The sequence below is a fragment of the Tursiops truncatus genome, chromosome 6 (assembly GCF_011762595.2).
Source record: "Tursiops truncatus isolate mTurTru1 chromosome 6, mTurTru1.mat.Y, whole genome shotgun sequence".
Lineage (NCBI taxonomy): Eukaryota > Metazoa > Chordata > Mammalia > Artiodactyla > Delphinidae > Tursiops > Tursiops truncatus.
Genome location: NC_047039.1, coordinates 53,144,376 through 53,167,801, shown reverse-complemented (window position 1 = coordinate 53,167,801; position 23,426 = coordinate 53,144,376). Strand labels below are relative to the sequence as shown.

General features: G+C 36.3%; 1 protein-coding gene across 7 annotated transcripts in view; it reads right to left on the bottom strand.

Annotated features, from left to right (window-relative positions):
• The window catches only part of MPDZ (multiple PDZ domain crumbs cell polarity complex component), a 168,108-nt gene that overhangs the window by 73,168 nt on the left and 71,514 nt on the right, over window positions 1–23,426 (bottom strand). For 5 of the 7 annotated variants that reach the window (XM_073806124.1, XM_073806122.1, XM_033858100.2 and 2 more), the window contains exons 11-19: window positions 16,802–16,985; window positions 15,894–15,965; window positions 12,695–12,804; window positions 10,273–10,419; window positions 9,122–9,286; window positions 7,526–7,711; window positions 6,183–6,392; window positions 3,926–4,042; window positions 957–1,124 (exon numbers count right to left, since the gene is read on the bottom strand). In XM_073806124.1, the coding sequence (XP_073662225.1) occupies window positions 957–1,124; window positions 3,926–4,042; window positions 6,183–6,392; window positions 7,526–7,711; window positions 9,122–9,286; window positions 10,273–10,419; window positions 12,695–12,804; window positions 15,894–15,965; window positions 16,802–16,985 (1,359 nt within the window). The remainder of the gene's footprint in view (window positions 1–956; window positions 1,125–3,925; window positions 4,043–6,182; window positions 6,393–7,525; window positions 7,712–9,121; window positions 9,287–10,272; window positions 10,420–12,694; window positions 12,805–15,893; window positions 15,966–16,801; window positions 16,986–23,426) is intronic. The other 2 variants (XM_073806120.1, XM_073806123.1) reach the window with 2 other exon arrangements.

The following is a 23,426-nucleotide window of genomic DNA, read 5'->3' as shown; positions in this document are numbered from 1 at the left end:
CACACATTTTCAGATTTTTAAAGTATACACACTCACACATATACTCATAAATATACACCGAATTGCTCTTTATATCAATTCTGAGAAAATATAAACAACTCCAACTAATCAACAGAAAGACAAGCAACTCCACACAAAAATGGCCAAAAGATATGAAGAGGCCATTGGTGGAAGTGAAAACCAGATGGCCAATACAGGAAAACCTGTTCAACCTCACCAGTAATCAGGAGCTCCAAATTCAAACAGTAAGATATCATTCCACACCCAAAAGACTGGATAAGTTTTAAAATATTACTTAATAAACATTATAGAGTGTGTCATCAAGAAAATAAATAGCATTGGGTGGGGCACTTACACCAATAATCTATTTCTAAAATTTAGATGGCACAGACATGTCAAATAGTAGCTAATTTCTCCATTCGCATCCAGTGACTTAAACATAATTTTGCCATTCACTGGGGTTTTTATATAAAGTATTCTTTGGCATCATTTTATATAAAAACGTAAGACAGCATTAACTTTAACTTAGCTAATAAATATTAAATTAATGAAAGGAATATTTTACTGTCCAACTTTCCATGAAAGTCAGCTTTAAAACCATTAAGAAAATAAAGTAACTCTTGTAATTTTTCCAAGGTAGACACCGCCAAGAACACAATTTGAGAACTACATTTCATTAAAATTTTTCTGTCTAACATGCAAATCCTAATCAAAGTTTTGAACCTTTGTGTCTATCACGCTGTATCACAGAACCTAGATTTAAATAGTCCCTTGGAGTCTACAAGATACCCAATTAACACTACCTAAAGGAAACTGCACTTTAATCTGATAATGAATCCCTGACTGGAAAAACATAATGTCTCTAACATGTCCCTCCCAAAACACCCCACTAACAATGACCTCTGGGAAATTACGCACAAAGTTTTCCCATAAATAAAATGGCATTTCCTTTGTACCTTGGGAGGAGAAGATGGAAGGGAGGGACCAAAATTCAGATTATCACTACAAGCACTGCTGTGAAGAGATAAAATAGAGGCTTGAGTGGAGTAGATACTGTCGTTATCAGGAGAGTACTGAGACTCAAAGGCAGATTCATCTGCTAAGTCAGCATCATTTGTGTCCACCTAGGAATAAAAACAATAATATTAGTTGGGAATTCTGTTCTGATACATATATGACAAAGTCTCCACTTGAGACTAAAGGGCATACTGCTTTCATTCTTTTGTCTATTCTATTTTCTACATGACCTCTTCACCCTCTTCAACATATCAGAAACTAACTAATGCAACAGAACAAGGACAAACTGGTGCTAGCATAGAAGGTTACTTTATTCCATCAATAAAAGGGCAAAAGGTAACAATTTACAAAGGGCTTGGAGCAATTCTAAGTATAAATATTTCCATAAATTAAAAACATACTTTTTTCCACTTCACATTTTTTTTAAAAAGTAGCTGCCCAAATTCCTAGAATTTTATATTAAAATGAATGAGATCATCACTTTTCCTATTCAACTAAAATAAATTATTATTCAACAAGGCAGCTAAGCAATTATCTATTTGTAAAGCTCAAAAAACAATATATTTTGTTTAAATTATCCTTTAACTAGATTTTAAAACCATTCAAGTTACAGGTCCAGAATTTTATGGTGATCACTGGAAATCAAAAATAATATCTGTGATTTCATGGTGAAATTATATTAACAAACACGGGACCTTATTATGATCTGGTTATAGTGAAGCTGTAAGTTATAAATGTCTACTGATGGAAAACTCAGAAAGAGTGAGCTAGACAATTTCACAACATTTTATAAAAAAATCTTATTACTATTTTCTGTCGCAGAACCAAGTGAAACAATTAAGTCATGATGAGCTTGTAGCTGTTCTTACAATTCACTCACAGTTACACCTTAGAACAGACAGAAATGATGTAAATACTACCTTTCTCTAATATTACCAGTATTTAAATTAATGGCCAAAACCCTTATGTTCTATTTCTTTGTGATTTCGACTTACGTGTTTAGCCAAGAAAAGTATCATAACATTATACCAGGTCACATTCTTGCAAAAACCTGATTAAGAATACAGGTTGGGCATTTTAAAGTGACCCTCTCTCTAATAATATATTTTAAATACATGTTCAAAGTTACTACTGACTATGTGGAGGTTTACCCTTTACAGATGCACATTATGTACAACAATCTAAATAGTAAATCTTTAACTTTTGCTATCTAGATAGTATTAACTAAGCCGAGTGTCGCGGATTATAATAAATATTTAAGAGTACCTAAGAACAATTTGTATGCTTATCGTTGATGCCCTAGAATCTTAAGAGAGATCCAAATAATCAATTCATTTAATTATTTTAGAGATTAAAACACTAGGGCCCAGAGAGAGTGAGTGACCAACACAAGATTACATAGCTATTACCGTTGTAAGATGTTACACTCACGTAAAAGTGGGTCTAATTTTTCTTTTTGACTGGCATTTATTTAAGAACATTCAAATATGCCATGTAAAATCTACAGAGAAAATTGTTTCTTGGGGCACTTCTAGAGACAGTGATATATTTGTGTCCTACAACATTTCAAAAATAATTTACTATATAGCTGGGTACTATTTAATACATTTATACCATAGTACTTTATGTAGTTCATAGCATTCTAAGCTATCCAGTTTTGAAGTGGTAATAATGCCCACGGGGAATAGAGCCAAATGTTACCTGGTATGCTAAATATTATAATGTGAAATTATTGCACTGATTACAATATACACCAAAACTTTCCAAATGGCTAATTCAGGAGCTGACAGTTGAAAAATACTAATAGAAGTATTATTAGTATTTTAATACTGAAGAACTATCTCCTTCAACACTAGGATTATTGGAATCAGAGAAATAATTCATACTCCAGTTTAAAGCACGATGTGCACAACTGGTTATAAATACCTAATGGAGAATTTCACAGGTTCTAAACCTCTCACTAGTCCAACACCACTAAAACATGTATTAAAAATATTCCTGGGCTTCCCTGGTGGCGCAGTGGTTTAGAGTCCGCCTGCCAATGCAGGGGACGCGGGTTCGTGCCCCGGTCCGGGAAGATCCCACATGCTGCAGAGCGGCTGGGCCCGTGGGCCATGGCCGCTGAGCCTGCGCGTCCGGAGCCTGTGCTCCGCAACGGGAGAGGCCACAGAAGTGAGAGGCCCGCGTACCGCAAAAAAAAGAATATATATATATATATTCCTTTCTAGTTACACTGAGCAATGTTTCTCCCCAGAAAAATTTAGGTCAGGAACCTGGCTTCAATGGTGGAAGTACTAGGAATAGGATGTGTAATTTGTTACACTTATATTGTATAAATGTCACGTGTATATTTATATCTGGTATTTAGTTTTATATTTTAACTATTAACTGTTAACACAGCATTAGCTCTTCTACCAGACAATAAGGTTCTCAGGATCAAGAATCATGTATTTACCCAACAAAGTGGCCCCCAGGGGTCCCTAAATATGTTTATTACAATGAATGATTTTATATAGATCAAGTGAAAATAAAATTTTAATTTAAAAGTTTCTGGTAAATCAGTAATGTTAACATACATGTATTCATAGGAAACATGAGTTCTGCCTCTTTTGGAAGCTTTTGTGCTCTTAATCAATAACTGAACCAATTTATGTGATTTTCACATTATTAACATCTAATGAAATAATATACCTGTTACCTCATTAAAAAGAAGCCAAACAACTGATATATGAATGAATACTGAAAACAGTTAAAGAATGCCTGGAGATGCCCAAGTATGAAATTAGAGCAAAATGCCCAGTTTTCCAAAACATAACGAACAATATAGCAAGACTTTAGAATATTTTGAAAAGCAAAAATAAGACACATAAGATTTTGAAGGAAAGCTTGATAAGCTGTGGCCACTAACCAGAGCCAAGTCAGCCCTGAAGAGGGCTTTGTCAGCCAGCCCTTCCTCCTCGCAGGAATGTGGTGGGTAGAGAAAAGAATCCTCCTTAGCAGAAACATAACCCTCTTCTGGTGAAAGCTGCAGGGAGAATGAAGCCCAGTGTTTGAGGATGAGTTCATGAAAAAGAGAGAGAACAGGAAAGAGGGAGGGAAAGGGAAGACAGAGGGTGAGGGGAGAAAAATTAAGGGGAGGAGAGGAAAAAACAGGAAAGTTTTCAAATAATGTTTTCAAATAATAAAGTCATAATAAACATACAACTTTAACATAAATGATGAGCACAGAATATGATAAATATTCATATTTAACAGTTTTATATTTTAAGATACAATGAGGATGTTTATTCCAATACCAACATCATCTGTTAGATGAGAATCCCTTTCTACCAATTTCTTCATCCTTCTTATAAAAGATATTCAAAACCACTAATTTCTTATATTATAATAATCTTCTGGTCATTTTTACCTGCCAAATATTTGGTTAAACAATGACTTCTTAATATAGAAAGAAGGCAACTTTTAGGTGTTAAGACATAAAAGAAGATGAAGAAAAACAAAACATTAAAAAGAAGGACCAATTTCTCTCTGTCATCCCTTACTAGAATATTATTTTAAAGAATGTAATTTCCTTGACAAGGAATGTTAGTGAACCTTACAGTGAAGTCTCTTAATTTAGCACGGCTTTAAAAGACAACCACCACCACCAACTCTGTATGTACACAACATGCTTAAATTGCACTCCTGAGATATCAAATTATAACCATGATCACAGTGACCGAAAACCTAGCATTCTTATTACAATCTCAGATAAAACAGGCTAAAATATTTAGATTGTCTTGCCTATATCACCAATACATGCAGAAATATTTTAGAGAAAAAATGTTTATCTTCTTTTCCCACACATAAGAGTTTAATGGTCAGTAAAACTCACTTTATGTAAAAGAGATATTCATCATATACTGCAATGCGTATTAAATTTGAAATATTAAATACTCTTATGAAAGAAACTTACCTTGGATCTACCCAGGAAAAAAAAGATTGCTTCTGAGTAAGTGGCATGGTTTCCCGATAAGGGCAGTAAAAAACATATATTTAGTCACGTTTGCCATTTTCTTTGTGTAACAGAAAGACCGGAACCAAATGTATGGTCAATCTTAATGAACATGTAGAGTCCCATAATGGCCTATCTTCATTCTTACACTCCCCGTTGTACTGATCTCTTGTTCTGATTTCTATAATACTGGTTTGATTGAGGTTTGCTTACATGCTCTTCCTTCTTCCCTTCCTCTTTCCCTCCCTTTCTTTGTGTTTTCATAAATATATTTTCATAGGTTACAGAAATTTATTGTAGAATAAAGAGCAGAGAATGAAAAATTTAATAAACATTTAAAATATATTAACAAGCTTACAATTTGAACAAACTCTCTGACAAAGTCAACAAACCTTCATTTGATGTTTATGCAAATGCATCTATGCATGTGTTTTCTTAAGAAAAGGTGTATTTGCCTTTTCACCTAAAATACTTTATACACTGAAAAAAACCAAATACTGAGATTGTCTCTAATATTTCATTGCAATTCAGTGATAAGTGCTATGCTGCAATCACTATACCTAATAAGCATACTGACATTACGTAGCATGAATTTATTAGTTGTTTTTATATTGCAGTAATTAATAACATGAAGGTAATTCCCTCCCAGGAGGAGAGCTATAAGCTGATGAACCCACATTGGAAATTTCAATTTCTTGCTCTGTAGTAATTAGACAACAAATGTATTGAAGTCACTAGAATATAGGAACTTAACCCACTCTGACAGAGATTCTACTTTCTTCCACGATAATTAAAGATTCCACTGTCAGTTGTTAATGCTATTAATTTCTCTAATATGCCACCATACTGGTATAGATTATTTTAAAGCCTATTTCTTCGAAAATACTTGATTCTATATTGATCATGACCTTATTTTGGAATAAAAAAGGTGAAAAGTAAACCACAGAATGCTAAGTTTTAAATTTATTTCTGAACTTCCTGGCTGTTTTCTGCCCTTTACTCTTTTAAAAAATATTACTCAAAATTAAATCTTTACACTCATGGAGCCAATAACCATGTTGATGAAAAGTTCCAAAAGTCGTGATTCAATCATGAGAACACCTTAAGATAAAAGCCTGAATTCCAATACTGTTTGCAAATAAAAAGAAATCAGCAAAATCTGAATTCTTACGGGTAAAGGCTTGGCAACTCCTATTCTCACAGTTCCTGATGGTGCACCCTTCAGTGCCTGGACAGCTTCTTCGAGACTGCTGTTTTCCAAGTTAACGTCATTGACAAACATGAGTCGATCTCCAGGGAGAAGTCGTCCATCCTTTTCAGCGACACCACCAGGCACCAGAGAACGAATTACAATCACAGTGCTTGCTGGGTCAACTGGATCCTGGCAGAACGAAAAAGGAAAGAGAAGGCAGCTCCTTTCTACACTTAAAAATGTTGTTACAGGTTGTACACTCTGAATTGTAACAGATGGGTAACTGTTCCAAGTGTCTTTTAAGAATTTGATACAACACTCCCAGTGAATTATCTGGGTGAAGGATATATCCATTTGAAAGAGTTTAGGAAAAGTCTACGCTAAACAGTGGCACCCTCACTTTTCCATGGTTCCCAAGTAGACCTCTTAAATTATACAGGTAACTGTAAAATTATAACTTTAACTTTTGATAAACTGTTCAATTTTATAACTATCATCTGAGATCCATGAATTATTAACAGCAGCATTTATTGATAAGATGATAGTATTGTGGGCCATTGGTAGATGTGAGTATAGTGAGGGAAGGGCCTGTTTTTGAAATGAAGAAATACAGAAGGAGGCCATATCATATTTGGTGATGCAGTGTCTTCAGATACACAGAAATACTAGAACAAGACTCCAGAACCAGGCCCTAGAAAGAACACAACTCCCTGGAGTCATCTGAGATGGCTTTCCAGCTCAGTATTAATTAATGAGGAACAGCAGCTGCACTTCATCAGACTGGCGTTTGCACGCCCTCAGTTACTCAACACAGAACACAACATGAGGATGCAGGCTACACCTAACCAATTTAAGATTATTCCTAAGTTTGGTCAAATAATAAGAATATTAGAATTTACAATATATCCAATTATAAGCCTATCATTCACTTCTAACAAAAGAAGTAAGTATTTAATAGTTTCTGTCTTACCACTCAAATATGAACCATCAGTTAAGAGCAAGGAAATAAAAATAATTTAGGCATATTCCCCAAAGGAACAGAAAGACTATATTTCTATAACATTCCTAAAAAGTATTCTGCATATTCTTCAAACTTCCAAGAGCTGAAATATAAAAGAGCTCATAGAATTCAATGTCAAAAGAAATGCTTTATGATAATCAATTAATCATATAAATTATTATTCTGAAAGACTTACTAGAAACAAGAATACATCTTTGATAAATCTAAGCAGTATTATCTGCTTTTTCTCTGCTATTAACAATATATGTTTAGTATCTGTCATCTTTTTTTAAAAAAATTGTTAAAAGTAGCATATATTTACCTGATAATCTAAAATGCTAAAACCAAGTCCTCTGCTCCCTTTCTCCAGCTCTATGTTCTGAACGTTGGCTTCCCACATGGCCAAAGGTCCTTGAACCTCCTCTGCATTCTGACCCACATCGGTCATCACCAGCACAGGATCCTCTGTCTCCGAGGACCCGATAAACTCACCTAGATCTATATGAGGCTGGATAAACAGACCAGACAGCTCTTATTTCAGACGCACTAGATCCACAGATGCACATACAAACACTACAAGGAAAACAAAGATTCCCAGCATCTGTCCAGAATAAAACATTCACATATGAGTAGCAACAGCTTCTCATGAAACCATTATGAATTAAAGTAGCAAGTCAGAAATATCTAACTTGTAATAGGCATTTAAAATGTATGGTTCAAAGAGCTCCTATAAAAATACATAGTGATTACATCTCGGCAGCATGATGGTGGGTGATTTTGACTTTTTTCATCAGTGTCTGTTATCACGTCTATCGTTAGAAAAAAAAAATGTGAAGCTATTTTGATATTAAAGAAAAATAATTCTTATGATAAATAAGAACAATTCAAGAGGAAGTGGCTATGTAAAAGTTCTGTACTCTAGGCAAATAAGGGTTCTAAAATCCTGTGAGCTGTACACGTGATTATTTCATTAATAAATTAACATGCACAATGGCAGGACGAGATCTGAAGTCAGATTGGCCTTGGCTTGAAGACTGTCTCTATGATTTTTCATCTGTGTTGCTTTGAGCGGTATTCTTAACCTGGGCTTCACACTTACCCATCTCATAGAATTTCTGAGGATTAGGTGAGGTAACATTTAAAAAGCACTTGGCACAGGGGTTCAAAACATTAGCTTCTTTTAGTAAAAATATACTAAAGTGAATCTGGTTCCACATTAGATAGGAAAAATGTGCTTTTGATGATGAAATGTTAGTTTAAATACTATCGTTGCTTTTTATCAATTATTGCACAGTAGGACCATGGATGCAAATCCGTCCACCTGCTTTATTATAATAATAAATACCATTACACCACATAAAATGTATTTGGATATGTATGGTGCTAGACTGACTTCTACACAATTTGGAATTATGTTTCTTATTCTCCCCTATTCTTACCACGCCTGTGACAAGCGCTGGGCTGGCGAGGTTACATAAAAGTATCTTCTACTACATATGTACCACATACTCACTACTTTCATATTTCAATTTTCTGTTAAGGGGAACGAGTGTCTAATTCATAGGAATAGTGTGAATAAATTATACAAGCACAGATGCACAGTAATACCTAATATCATTATATATCATATTTAACCTACAGAGCAACCCTCTAGGATAGGCATCAAGACTCATATTTTACACAGGAGAAAAGTGAGATTCAGGAAGATGAAGTGACTTGCCCAAGGTTGCAGAGCTAGTAAGTGCCAAGCTTGATTCAAACCCACGTCTGTCTGACTCCAAGGTCTATCCCATAAGCCACAGGATTTGTGAGGAAATCAAATATCAAATAAGAAAAAAAAGGCTTAAAATTTTTTAAATAACATTCAACCTTTCCATTATACATTCAGATTAGTCTCCTATATCTGCAAACCTGGTACCTTTTCTGTTAGTTCAATGTCACATAAGTCCAGGCTCTCCAACTCTGACGGGGTGGTGGGTGGCACCGTTCGACGACAGCACACCATTGTCACCTCTATAGGCAGTTCTTTTAAAATAGTCACCACATCCTGGTGATTCTCCCCAAGTAGAGTTATGCCGTTCACCTGTGCAAAAAGAAAAGTGGGCCAAGAAAGAACATTTCCTAACATGACTACTTTCAAAACCATTTTTTTTATTACATAAATATAAACTGTACTCGGGGGATAACCATGGCTCTACTGTGCTGAGAACGATAGCTGGATCTGTAGTGGTGTTTCCTAAAACAATCTACACGCAACACTACAGTCTTGTTGGAATTGGACTTCTAAAGCACTCACAGGAAAATCACTAGCTTTCACCCATGTTTCATATGCCAGTGTAATAATAGTTCGGAAAGGGAGAGTTAATAAGATCATTCCCAAAGGATAGAGGGAAAAGGAGAAGTTTTCTTTAAATGATGTGTTATATCATTATTATATAACATAATGATATGTTATATCATTATATGTTATATCATTATATCAAAATGATATGTTATATCATTTCCTTTAAATGATATATCATAATAATCATTATTATCTTCATTATGAAAAACATGAAGATAGAAAATGGCATGTATTATATGCTAGTATGTTATTAAAAGGGGGAGAAGCGAATATATTCAAATTTTCTTACTTACTCATGAAAAATATCTGGAAGATTGCATAGAACCAATGATAAGCAGTTACACCTAATGAAGGGTGATGAGAACTGAGTGGACTGGGATAGAAAAGAGACTTCACTGGAGTATATCTTTGTATTTGTGATTTTGAAACATGTGACTATATTACCTATTCTAAAAAGTGAATGTTTCAAAATTTTTAAAGAAAAGTTTTTATAGTTCTCTGGCCCTAAAACAAACAAACAAACAAAAACCACGCAAGGAATTAGGTAAGATCAATGTACATACAGATTGAAATTTCTGCTTTGGCTGGAGTTTTACTTGCCTATCTTTCTCAAGTACACTTTGGAAGAGAAATTTTAAATAAGAACTTACTTATTCACCACATTAAGCCTCCCACAGCCTTTTCAAAATTTTATTTACAAAGGGGAAAATGAAATAGCTGCTTACTTCCAATAGCTCATCTCCACTGAAAAGCTTCCCACTGTGTCCGACAGGACCTTCTGGTAGAACAGATCGGATAAAATGATGGCCCACTGTTGCTTCCAGACTTATCCCCAACCCACTATTCTCACTGAACTTGCTCACATGGGCCACCTGAAACAAGAAAAATCATCACAATTTTTAATATTCTTTCATTTATTTTCTTCTCCTGTATGTATTTTATGTTCACTCCCTAAAAGGTCAAGTTTCTCACAAACGCTTCAAAACCCTTATCGTAAAGTGGCAAACGTTTAGAGCTTTGCCTTGGAAAGAGTGTTGATATCTATCAGTTTCTTGAACCAACACAAACCAAAACGAAGTAGCCAGATGCAAGCACCCAAGACACTTTGCAGTGCCTACAGGTGCTGATAACAGATAGAGGGTAGTCAGAGTGACCACAGATAAAATCAAAAGCCTGAGCTCAAACAACAGGGTAGAAAAGGCGCATCCTTAGCAGTTCCCGTGTGCCAGGACTGTGCTAACCCCATTACACAGATTATCTCACTTACTTCTCATAAATAGGTACAATGTCTATCCTTGCTTCCCAAATTGGAAAACAAGGTTCTGAGAGGTTACCTTCAACAGAGTCACACAGCTACAAAAGTGCTTTGAACCTCAGCAGTCTGAACCTAGAGCCCAGGCTCTGGACCATACACTGTATCAAGGGGACAACACTTGTCTTTAAAAGTGAATCAAAGCTTAAAACAGGAGAATAAACTTTCTATTTCCTACTGTTACACTAAATAATGAAAAACGTTAGGAATTCACCATTTTCACAAGGAGTCCATTCATTATAATATTAAAATCAGAAAGTATACTAAAGATGATCTGCTTTATCCCCTTTATTTTATAGTTAAGGAAACTGAGGGATAAAAGGACCGAGAAAAATGTTGAATTATAAGAGATCTTTTTCAAATCTTAATGATAACAAGCACAGGGTTAATACTAGATGTTGCACTATCTGACTTTGCAATCTAATGCTGGATAAAATCCTTCTACTTCTTAAAATCCAATTTAGGTATCACTTCCTCCGAGCAGCTCTCCAGGTCCCCATTTAAATGTCCATCAATCCTTCTCTCTACTACTCCTCCTGTAACTTCATTTTTGCTGTATAACTACATAGAAAATAATTTGAAGTCCAGATCTATGTCAATATTTACCTGGAGTTTAATGAAGACCTATAAATAGCTTAGTTCTTTCTTACTTATAGTAAAATCCCACGCTTGACATATTAATGGAAGTGCCACCAAGAGAGCATGTGCACAAAGAGCAGTTGAAAGTCCACGGTCTTGGGTCTGATCTCTGTGAGAAAATGGCTGGTGAAAGGGCGCTCTTCACTATTCAGTCAGCGCCTGAAGGAGTGCAGCCTCAGTTATTCGTGCCAGTCACGCTAACCCCACCCCACAGAAGGAATCTCCCAACTTTCCTTTCCTGCTAAATTAACTACAGTTAAGCTGGACTTTGTTGTATTTTTTCCTTGACTCAATTTAAAATGGTAACAGCAGCTGTACTTACTCAAATCTCATTTGACTGTTAACCATCTTGAGTGTTTAAAAAAAAAACAACTTTGTAATGAGTATTAAAAACTAAGAATACTACTTGGCACAAAGTACTCAATAAATGTTAGTTATTACTTATATTATATGTCATTATCTGTTGTGCTTTATCGCTTCTAATCTACAGTTACTTGAATATTATAAGCAATATGAAAAATTTTACCTAACCTAGTATTTTATTGTTCCTTTGGAAATTCCTGAAAGTTGCTGCTATATACCTAAAGATTCATAATTTGTGTCTACTTTGTTAAAGTTCTTTTTAAAGTAGCAGATCACAACTGCTACCCTAGGTATGCAAACCTTTAATAAACAAAATTCTCACTATGGCATAAGTGAAACAAAGAAAAGCATGCAGAATAAAAACCCTCAAGGAGAGTAAAAGCGTAAGAGTGATAAGGAAGAAATAGCAAATCACAGTTCTGCACATGGGGCATGATGATTTTTGTTTTATTTTCAAGTAAATTCTGTCATTCTATTCTGATTCTTTCCACGAATCCTAGGAATAAGAATCAGAAAAACATTTCCTAATATCTAAATAATATATACAACTGTAAGAAATACTGATGAATTATAAGTTCTAAAACTCCCATCTCATTTTTACTTCAGCTCCTTGGTTACTCTCCAACTTGAAATTTTTAAATATCTGAATCAGCACATTTAGGTCTTTGAAAAAAAGCCCTTGGCGTTTGTTACTTCTCTAAGACTTGAAAAAACCCCTGGGCGTTTGCTACTTCTCTAAGACTCTTCATGACGGTCATCTTTATTATTGTCAGGAACTTCCTGCTCAAATACAGTTCACAAGTTAGGAAGTTAGGGAGGAGAAGCTAACCCACCACTATTTCATAATTAATGCCCATAATCCTCTGCCACTTGGTCAGCAGGGCAGCTTCCTGTTGTTGAGCATCTTCTGTATCTTCTCTCTCAGCTGACAGTAATGGATACCCTGAAAGAGGTGACACAATTAGTGACATACCACAAAAATCTCCATATCTGAACATTCGGTACCAGGGACACTGTGATCACAACCTGTCATACCAAGTCTGACTGTTCACTCAATACATGAGTTACTCTTATTTCTCTACACATCTTAATAATTCAGTTCAGAAGCCTATCATCTGCATGTTCCAAAACTATTCTCTTTTAAGAGATACCTTTTAGGTCTTAACTATAGTTCCATTAAAGTATTCATATATTGTCTAACTTTTATTTAAAAGAAAAAGGACTCCAAGTAGCTCCAGGATTCACTTGGTGGCCCTCTTGTGACTCTATATTAAAAAGTCACACTGCCTTCTATGTTAGTGTATCTCTTTCATTTTCATTTGGTTCTACAGAGTAGAGAAGGGACCATGCTATGACTTAGCAAAAACAAACAAATTAACAAATAATATATGTACCTCCATGTACAATAAGAAAATATAAATAAGAAACAAATGGAAAATGTACATTAAGTTAAAACCCTATAATTGGAATCATACTAATTGGCAAAAAAAGGAACATGAAAAAATAGAAAAGAAAATCACTAAACAAGTTATGTAAACAATACTGAATTAAAACACTTAGCTAAAATAAACTGGTTGAGAAGAATTTTCAAGTCATATTCAAAGATTTCCATGACATCACAGTTTTTACTCATAACGGTTGTCTTCTAAAAAAAAAAAATCTCTACACGCCACTACTCCTTATATTAGATTTTCAATATCACTTTTTAGCATTCAAATTTCAAATTTAAAAGTATTCTAAAATTCAAATTTCTCATTAGCTGCTTCCTTGTTAGTGGAATGAATGAGCTTCCACTCCAGGACTATTTTTCAGGTTTGTTACGTGTCAGATTAATAAAACGATTCTGTTTTCTCTTTGAGAAACTGGAAACAGTAAGCGATATATTTCTGGAGACTAGCCCCCCAAAATGAGTGTTTTCTCATTCCAGAGAAGTATGAATGTGCAGCGGTGAACACAGACTACAGGAAACCTTTCAAGCTGATGAAGGTTAGAAAGAGGAGGGTCAGCTAGTCCTACCTCCTCCCATAACCCCATTCTCTGATTCTGTTGTGTTTACACAGGTGGGCAGTGATTCAAGCAGGGTGGGATTTGGAATGGAGAAAGTGGGGAATCTGTAAGCTGCTGATAACAACAGTCTGAAATTTGTATTCATACAACCAACCTACAGTCACAAAACCCTTCATTCTCCCCCTTTCACAAATGCCCCAAGATCAGATTTCAGGCATATTTAAAAAACCATAAAGTTGTCATTTGTAGTGAGGTGGATGGACCTAGAGTCTGTCATACAGAGTGAAGTCAGAAAGAGAAAAAAAAATACCGTATGCTAACACATATATATGGAATTTTTAAAAAAATGGTCGTGGAGAACCTAGGGGCAGGACGGGAATCAAGATACAGACATAGATAATGGACTTGAGGACACAGGGAGGGGGAAGGGTAAGCTGGGACGAAGTGAGAGAGTGGCATGGACATATATACACTACCAAATGTAAAACAGATAGCTAGTGGGAAGCAGCTGCATAGCACAGGGAGATCAGCTCAGTGCTCTGTGACCACCTAGAGGGGTGGAATAGGGAGTGTGGGAAGGAGATGCAAGAGGGAGGGGATATGGGGATATATGTATAGCTGATTCACTTTGTTTTATATAAAGCAGAAACTAACACACCATTGTGAAGCAATTATACTCCAATAAAGATGTAAAAAATAAATTTTAAAAAAAATTGAAAAATTAAAATTTAAAAAAAAAAAAGTCCAGTCTCCTGACGTTACTGTGAAGTCAAATGATTTGTCCAGGCTCACATTATGAGTCAAATTTCTGTGGAAGAGGCAACATCTTATCCCCTGTCAGAGGACCAGCACTAGAACAGATGCATTAGAATCATTCAGACATTTTTCCTTTACTTTATTTTAAAAAGAATGTAGGACTCCTGATTCTAAGTCTAGACCCTCTCCCACCTAGCCTCCCATACACATATGCACATTCACCAAAGCAAAACAGATGGCTGAGCCTTCAAGACCATCCCCCACACCCATCCCTTCTTACTCTCTCAAGTTTTATGCTTTGAAACATTTTTATCCTGTCCCACTCCTCTGGATATTCATATTATCCTAAATAATTTCTACACCTATGAGTGTAAAACTAGCAAAATGTGACTAAATCCCTGAGAGTCCTACACCTGTCACTCCTGGGATATCACTGCAAACACAAATATCCCCTTAAAATAAAAAAGTTAAATCACAATTTTCAGTAGAAAAAAAATAATGAAAGAGGAACTATTTTAAAGAACTACAAAGCTTCAATCTAATTATTTAGTGAAGGGCAGAATTCTCATAAGGAAGATCAGTCTTGGACTTTGTTCACTGGATTTAACTTATCAAACACCTAAAGCAATATGACAGGTCAGGGAAGCACAGAGCATCCAGCCTAAAACAAAGGCAGCAACATTCGGGCATAATTATATACTAAAACTATGCCGCCCTAAAATTTTTGAAACAGTTTGATGAATTCTAGGTATATAGTGAGAGAAACCTCAGAGAGGCTTAATAATTTCTCATGTAATTCCTTTCAAAATTTAAAACTTTCGAAAAATTTAGAAGAAAAAGTCCCCAAAATAAGGATAATTTCATTCCTAAGAGCTTATGCTTTAAAGATTCTCTTGTGTTTATTTAAAAAATCCTTTTAACTTCATTACTGCTTGCTCAAGAAGAGACAACTTGGATCTATCCTAAGAAATAAGGGGAATGAAATAAAGCCATGTATGTAACTGAATGATTCCTAAAGGTTCTGATTTAAAAAAATGTAGAAGAAAAAAAAAGACGGACTCAGCAAGAAAATCTGTCAGCTATAAACTATTTTAATCTACTGGAGCAATTAATCAATCTGTAAATAAGGGTTTTCAAGAATCTTTTTTGAAAGTTTTTTTTTTTTTTTTTTTTAATTTACAATATATCCAGAGAGGTTGAATCACATCTATAAAAATCATTTCTCTAAAAATCAATAAAGAACATAAAAACCTGGCTCCAAGTGTTTACCTTCTTCTTCAATTGGTAATATGCTGGTGTTTCTCCTCAAAGATAAAGAATCTTCATCTTCTTCATAATTTTCTTAAAGATAAGAAAGTTTAGTAGTTATGTCTGTAATATAATCAAGCACTTGAATTTTTCAAACCCCGCTTTATTTGAACACCTAAATGAGAGTTTGCTTTTTGTAGGTAAACTTTTCATCAACCACATGTACTTAAAGTTCTTCTGTTAATGGTACAAAGAAGTAATGAAGTTCTCCTGTGACTTGCTTCCCTCTCTCCTGGTCTGCAATTAGTAGTGTACGGCATAAATACCAGAAAGGTCAACAGTCTGAGAAACAAAACACACTTTCAAACCAACAGCCTGACTTCTAGCAATAAATACTTGCATCAGGGAGCTACATGAGGATTTCAGTAATTTTCAGACATATCCATGTACAAACAGCTTATGAATGGCATTTCTAAATGTGGAAATAGGAGTCTCATGGTCTACTGACTGAGCTAGCCAAGCCTACACACTGAATTAAAGTTGATTCCTTCAAGGAAAGGGTGGGCATTTAGAAACATTATGGGGGTCACACACATAATCTAGGCAGAACATATTTCCCCCTAAAGAGAAAATGTAGCAATGACATCCAAAAGCAAGGCAAGGACAGAAAGCAAATGACTGCACGTGTTTCCAAATGAGAAGTGGTGACTGAATAAACAGTATAGAAATCTGCTTTATTCGGAAGCCCATTCTATAGTTAATGGATGCATCTCTGGTTCCAGTTAATCTCAACTTTAATAAATTCCCTTTTTACTTGGTTCATAATGAATACTTAAGACAAAAAGTGACTCTTTAAATAATTTCAGAATTAGAAAAAATACAAAATGATGTTAAGAGTCTAACTGAAAACCAGATTCATGTGGCCTTACCTTTGCTTACACTTGCATTAACAGGAGACAAAACTGCATCTTTTGTGATGTCCTCCCGTGACGCAAGCTCAGCGTCCTGCTTTGCTCCTCTCCTCATTAATGTCAGGTGAACAGTCTGTCCTGTGTGTCGCAACACCTCTACTGCTTGTTGATTGGTAAAACCTTGAAGGTTTGTGCCATCTACCTATGATAAGAACAAGACATGTTAAAAATAAAAGGATAGCTGTATTACCAACCCACGAAACACACGGTTACTGCTTGTCAGTGAGAACAAAATTGGGAATGAGTATTCCCCTAGGTGGGGGGATGGGCTAAAACCTGTCTGGGGACCAGTACTGGCTCAGACGCACTGGAATCACGCAGGAGTGTTTCATCTGTTTTAATACAAACTAAGGGGTCTCACTTCCAGAAATTATGAGCCAGCGAGTCTAGAGAGGGGGCCAGGATTCTCCACCTTTTAAAATATTCTTTTATATTTCTTAGGGGAACCTAACGCACAGTCAAGTTTGGAAATCAGTCCTAGGCAGGATACAGAGGTATAGAAGACAGTGAGGAAGTGGCTACTGAGAGTGCTGACGAATTCCGAAATCATACTTACACCGGCTTTAAAAAAAGAAAGATGACAAAACTACCTTCCTTTTTATTTCTTTGCCTCTTCAAAAAATATTTTCCCTTTTTATAGTTCACAAATGACAAAACACTTGATGGTGCCCCTGTGACCTTTCCAAACTACAGATATGATTCCATCACCCCCCACCCCGGCCTTTCGTAGAACACTCCTTGAGACAATGCTCCAAATTTTTAACATGGCTTAGGATGGCTGTGTCAACCCCACCTCCCATCACCAACCTCATCCTGCGGGATGCTGCCTATTTCTCTGCACTCCAGCCCCAGAGGACCATTTCCGTTTCTCTGACCTGCAGTGCTCCCTTCAGCCGTGAGGTCTTTGCAAGTTCTGTTCCCTCAGTCTAGACTCTCTGGACAGCCTGCTCCAGCCCATGCTCTTTCTTATCTAGTTACTAAAACACCCATAAGTACTTTAGATCTCAGTTCAATAGTTATTTCCACAGTTAAGCTATCTTGAGGCCCCTGACTTTAGTCAAAGTCCCCTTTACCATTTCTCCTTCACAGCACTTATCAGAAATTTAATTTTACGTTTTCTGTCGTTATTTGGTTTATTTCTGCATCCTCCAAGAGGACAGGCTCTGTGTGGCATCAAAACACAGTGCTGGGAATTCCCTCACGGTCCAGTGGTTAGGACTCCGCGTTCTCACTGCCAATGGCCTGGGGTTCGATCCCTGGCCAGGGAACTAAGAGCCCACAGGCCATGCGGCCACCAAAACAAACAAATAAACAAACAAAAAAACAGTGCTGTTCACACAGTAGATATTCACAAATGAGAAATGAGAAACTGGCTCATATGTCAAAGGTTTATTTGGAAAGCAAATTATATTTTTGAATAAATAAATGCAGATTATAACACCTTATTTTTTTAATACATAAAATTTGAAAACAATTTGGAAAACTGGAACAATAAATTTAATGTTGAAATTCAAAGTCACTGATATTCCTTTTGAATTGTGAAATGACTATAAAATGGCTATTAAGTGTCATGCTTTTCTGAGCACAGTGCTGACCACATTAGGCACTCAAATATTTACTAAATGAATGAGAACTACAATAAAGACCTAGGTCAGTGATCTCCAAGATGAAGTACCCTTACTGCAGAGGTTTCTGGAAGAATATAACACACTCTTAATTAAACATATTTTAAATCTCATTTGTTTTACACACACACATATATAATACATACATTAACTATGTATATAAAACAATATATATATAATACATATAAAACAACATATATCATATATGAATATATAGAGAGGATAAAAGAGGAAGGAGAAAGGGGTAGTTTATAGATAGATAGATACAGATTTTTTTACCAATGGGGATATTCAGTCAGAAACCTAGAGACCTCTGATCTAAATGATCAATTGGACTTTGGAAGTTACTTAAGTTTTGTACGACACTTTTGAGCTAAATGGCAACTTGCACATAGGTGTCTAACACTCTCCTCTTTCCTCCCAACACCACCTTGTTGATTCCCTCTTGGAAAGACTAGTAAAAATATAATAACAGAGAAAACACCATAACAAAACTGGAAACCATGGAAGAAGACAAGTCCCTATACCAGTAACTTAGAGGAACTTCTATGAGGAATGGTCTGAACATGACGAGATTGAAGGCAGGCCAGCTGGATCTCTAAATTTGAGGGAATAGTTTCTCTCGTCTGTAAGATGAAACTTCAGTAAAATCCAACAACTGCCCTTCATTAAAAGGAGGAAGTCAGGGCTTCCCTGGTGGCGCAGTGGTTGGGAGTCCGCCTGCCGATGCAGGGGACACGGGTTTGTGCCCCGGTCCGGGAAGATCCCACGTGACGCAGAACGGCTGGGCCCGTGAGCCATGGCCGCTGAGCCTGTGCTCCGCAACGGGAGAGGCCACAACAGTGAGAGGTCCGCGTACCACAAAAAAAAAAAAAAAAAAAGGAGGAAGTCACATGGTACATGTGGGCCCTAACCAGTGATTCTAAAAACTACACCAAGTGCTAGAGGTCACACCAAGCTGGGAGCATGGGGCAGCACAGAATTACATATGTGCAGTGAAGTCACACTATGCACACACATGCATACGCACACAACCCCAACTAACTCCTGGTTACACAAAGAAAACAATCTCTTACTATAGAGAGGTAACGTTCCCCATTGTGGTTTCCTGGTTTCCTCTCTATTCTATTAATCTACAAGTGAAACTGACTAAATTTAAACTTTCCCCTTCCTTCTTGCTTTGTCAATTCCTGAATTATTTGTACAGAAATCCATCTCAACTCCCTTTTGTACAAGCATAGTTCTCACTGAGATCTCTGAGAATAACTAAAGGTCACAAGAATTGAATACCACAGTCCAAAAGAAGGCAGGTGCCCTGAAGCATCAGTACAAACATCTTCCAATGAGACTGTCACTGCAGTGAACAGGAAAAAAGGTATTTTCTGAAACTTCCCTTCAAAGGAATTCATAATTCATTATATTGATGGAAGTAGGGATTATACATACAAAGAAGGAACAAGTATCTACCAAAAAAGAAAAAGAAAACTGTTACAGTGAAGGCAGTCAACAGGATTTTAAATACTGCAAAAACAAAGTCAAGGAATGGAAGACAGGAATATGCAATTTTCCCATATTTCAGAGGATAAGAATAAATAGATAAAAATGGTCAGGGAAATAAGACTGAAGACATAATGTGGCTGATCTAGAATATCAATGTAATTGTGAAAAGAAATACAAGGAGAAGAGAATAATTGAGGAAAATTGAAGAACAGAATAATTGAGAAGAGAATAATTGAGGAAAAAAATGAGGAAAAAAATAATTGAGGAAAATAATTGAGGAAGTAAAAAAAAATAATTGAGGAAAAAAAAATAATCAAAGAAATGATTAGTAGATAAAGAAATTTGCCTCTATAAATCAGAGGTATATGAAAAACTAGGGGAAAAAAACTAACACCGGACATATCATGGTTAAATTCTTAGATTTCAAAAATCAAAAGAAAAAAATCTATCAGCATCTAGGCAACAGAGTGAGCAGGTAATCCTTTGTGAAAGAAATTACAAACCCAAAATTTTATATTCAGTGTTAACATATGTGAAAATGGAAATTATGTTTGAGATGCTATGATTATTTATATCCTATACCGTGTTGTGAGATGGCCACCATGCAGAAATTTAAACTAACTGGTCAAGAATTATAATTTGTACACATTTAGGGCATAAATGGGCTGAGTTGTTAGAGATTAGGAAAAATTTAAAGGAGGTTTGTTTTGTTTTTTTCTAGAGAGAAGAGTGTTGTAAGTCCCCACTCCACCTAGATGTTTAGCCTTTGACCACAAGTCAGAAGAGCTGCATCTCGTGTTGTAGGGAAGAAGGTAGTAGACTGTGTCTAGCTCTGTAAGGAGGTTAAGGGAGAGGCTGTTTAACTGCTCGGAAAGTGAAGCAAGAGAAAACTATTATGTTGAGAACTGCTCAAAAGCCTAACTCTGTCTGGGCACAGACCAGAAGGGGACCACACACACACACACAGACACACACACAGACACACACAGACACACACACACAAACACACACACACACACGAGACAGCCAGGCTGGAGCCATCTTGAAACCTACCCAAGAGTACTCCTAGGGAATAATGGCACCCCAAAGAGAGAATCTATGGAGCAGAATGCTGAGAAACCAGGGCCAAAGGGAAGAAGAGTCAGTCAGATGAAAAAATCTACCATCTGTCATGGAAAGTTCAAATATCTCCACAAGGATCTCTCAGGAATCCAAGAAGGAACCCTAAATGACAGTCGGTTTTGAATATCCTCCAGGTTCACTCAGTACAAAGCCATCTTACAACAGTGTCAGTCAAGGATGAAGTGTCTTACTGTCTTTTCCTCTCTTCCTTCTCTCACCTTTTACACTGGTAAGAGTCAGAAAGCAAATGAGAAGGTGAGGGAGGAAAAGAAAAGCTAGGTAGGGAAGACATACTGGAGAGTGCATTCTCTATCCCTATGTAAGCCATCAGTTCATAGCAGGCTTCTGGGAGGCCAGGGAGGCAGTCTGAAATTAATTCTTTAGGAAGGGAAATTTTTAATACTAATTGGGGTTGTATTTGGTGATTTTTGATTGGCCAAAGGCCTTTTACTCTCTAAGAACAATGTAAGTCATGGCACTTGCCTAAGATTTCTTCCAGGGAAAAGGGAAGACCCTTCCCTATAAAAAACTAAAAGAGAGTTGATGACAAAATTTCCAAGGTTGTTTAAGATTATCCCCCCTAAGACTTCCTTATGCAAAGTCTATGTTATCCCCAGCCAAATCATTCAAGTGTGCAAAGGCAACAGAAGAGGTTATCAGACAGAAAAGGTTCAGAAAGTCTACCAACACATTCTTTCATTTAAAATTTACTAAAAAACACTCTAGCTGACTAAGAGATTAATCAGATTTAAAATTCAACATAAGAAAACAGTGGCAGGGCTTCCCTGGTGGCGCAGTGGTTGAGAGTCCGCCTGCCGATGCAGGGGACACGGGTTTGTGCCCGTCTGGGAAGATCCCACGGATCTCCACGGCATGTGGGATCCTCCCGGACCGGGGCACGAACCCGTGTCCCCTGCATCGGCAGGTGGACTCTCAACCACTGCGCCACCAGGGAAGCCCTTTATGGCTCAATTTTTAAATGCAGTTTCACTAAGAAAAATCGAATGTATATGATTTTTTCTACTAAGTAGCAATAAAGTAGCAATAAAGTAGATTTTTCCTACTTAGTAGCAATAAAGTTCATTATGTAAAGGAAAAAAAACACATTTTTCCCTTTTTTTCAAAACCTGATGACCTGAATGTTAAAATATATTCCTTACACAAATGTCAGAGATGGTAGGTACTAGCACAGAAGAAATTGCTATAATGGAATAACCACGGACTTTTAAACCTAGACGTTGGTTCAAATTTCTCAGTATCTTCATCTGTAATATGAGAATAATGGTACCCACTTTCCCAAAATTACAGCACGTGGCACTTTGTACTGGAAAGATGCTCAGAAACTGCTATTATTATTAATAAAGTGAAGAAGTGATTAATAAACATGAAAACCCCAAGCCCTATGGGAGCAGTTTCTGATCAACATAATTACACCCATCATACATATGAGACAAGGTCACCAAAACCTAAATCAGGGCTCAGGCCATCTCTGATCCCTCAATATCACAGGAAGAGCGTTAAGAGGTGGCTTCAGACCCAACTGTCCCAGAGACAAAAGTGCTGTGGAACTAGGTGCAATGGCAGTAAACTGCCTATGTGCCATCTCAAGGAGAGATCCAACATCCTCAAAATGTGCAGTGCAGATACCACAATTAACAGGTGCAATTAATAAGGGGAGAAATCCTAGTTAGAACAAATGGAAAAGCCCAGCTCCTTAGCACACTCAATCTAGCTGGCCAAGCCTCCTCCAATGTGGCCTATACCTATACACACGTACAAAACTTGGGACTATTAACAAAGTCACAGAATACCAAAGGCAACACTTGATACCTTTCCTTATTTATCAATATATGCTTGTTTAGAATTTTTTTTTAAATCAGACGTTAATTCTATACTGCTTTTATCAAGGATCTCTGTATACCAATCTAAAAAAATGAGTATATGATTTTATCTAATGACAAGGCTGGTCAACTTTAAAAAAAAATAGACCTTTTATTAAATAATTCCTATATAGAATACCAATATATAATGTGGGAAAAATAGTCTCTATTCCCCGCCCCGTAATGTCTACAGTGAAACTCTAGGGGTCAACAGAGCACAATTCGTAAAACAGGAATCTTATAACAAAAGAGTTTAATGTTTCAAAATAATACATCCTCAAAATAGTAGGAAATAATTTCTTAATCTTCTCACCATCTCAACAATTACAAAATAAAAACATAGTTCCAAATAGCTGCTGCTAGGACAAAATTGAAAAAAAAAAAAAAATCAAATACAGCAGTTGTGAAAAGGAACTAGTGTGAAGAACTTTCCTACCCGTATCTCAAAAGCCCACA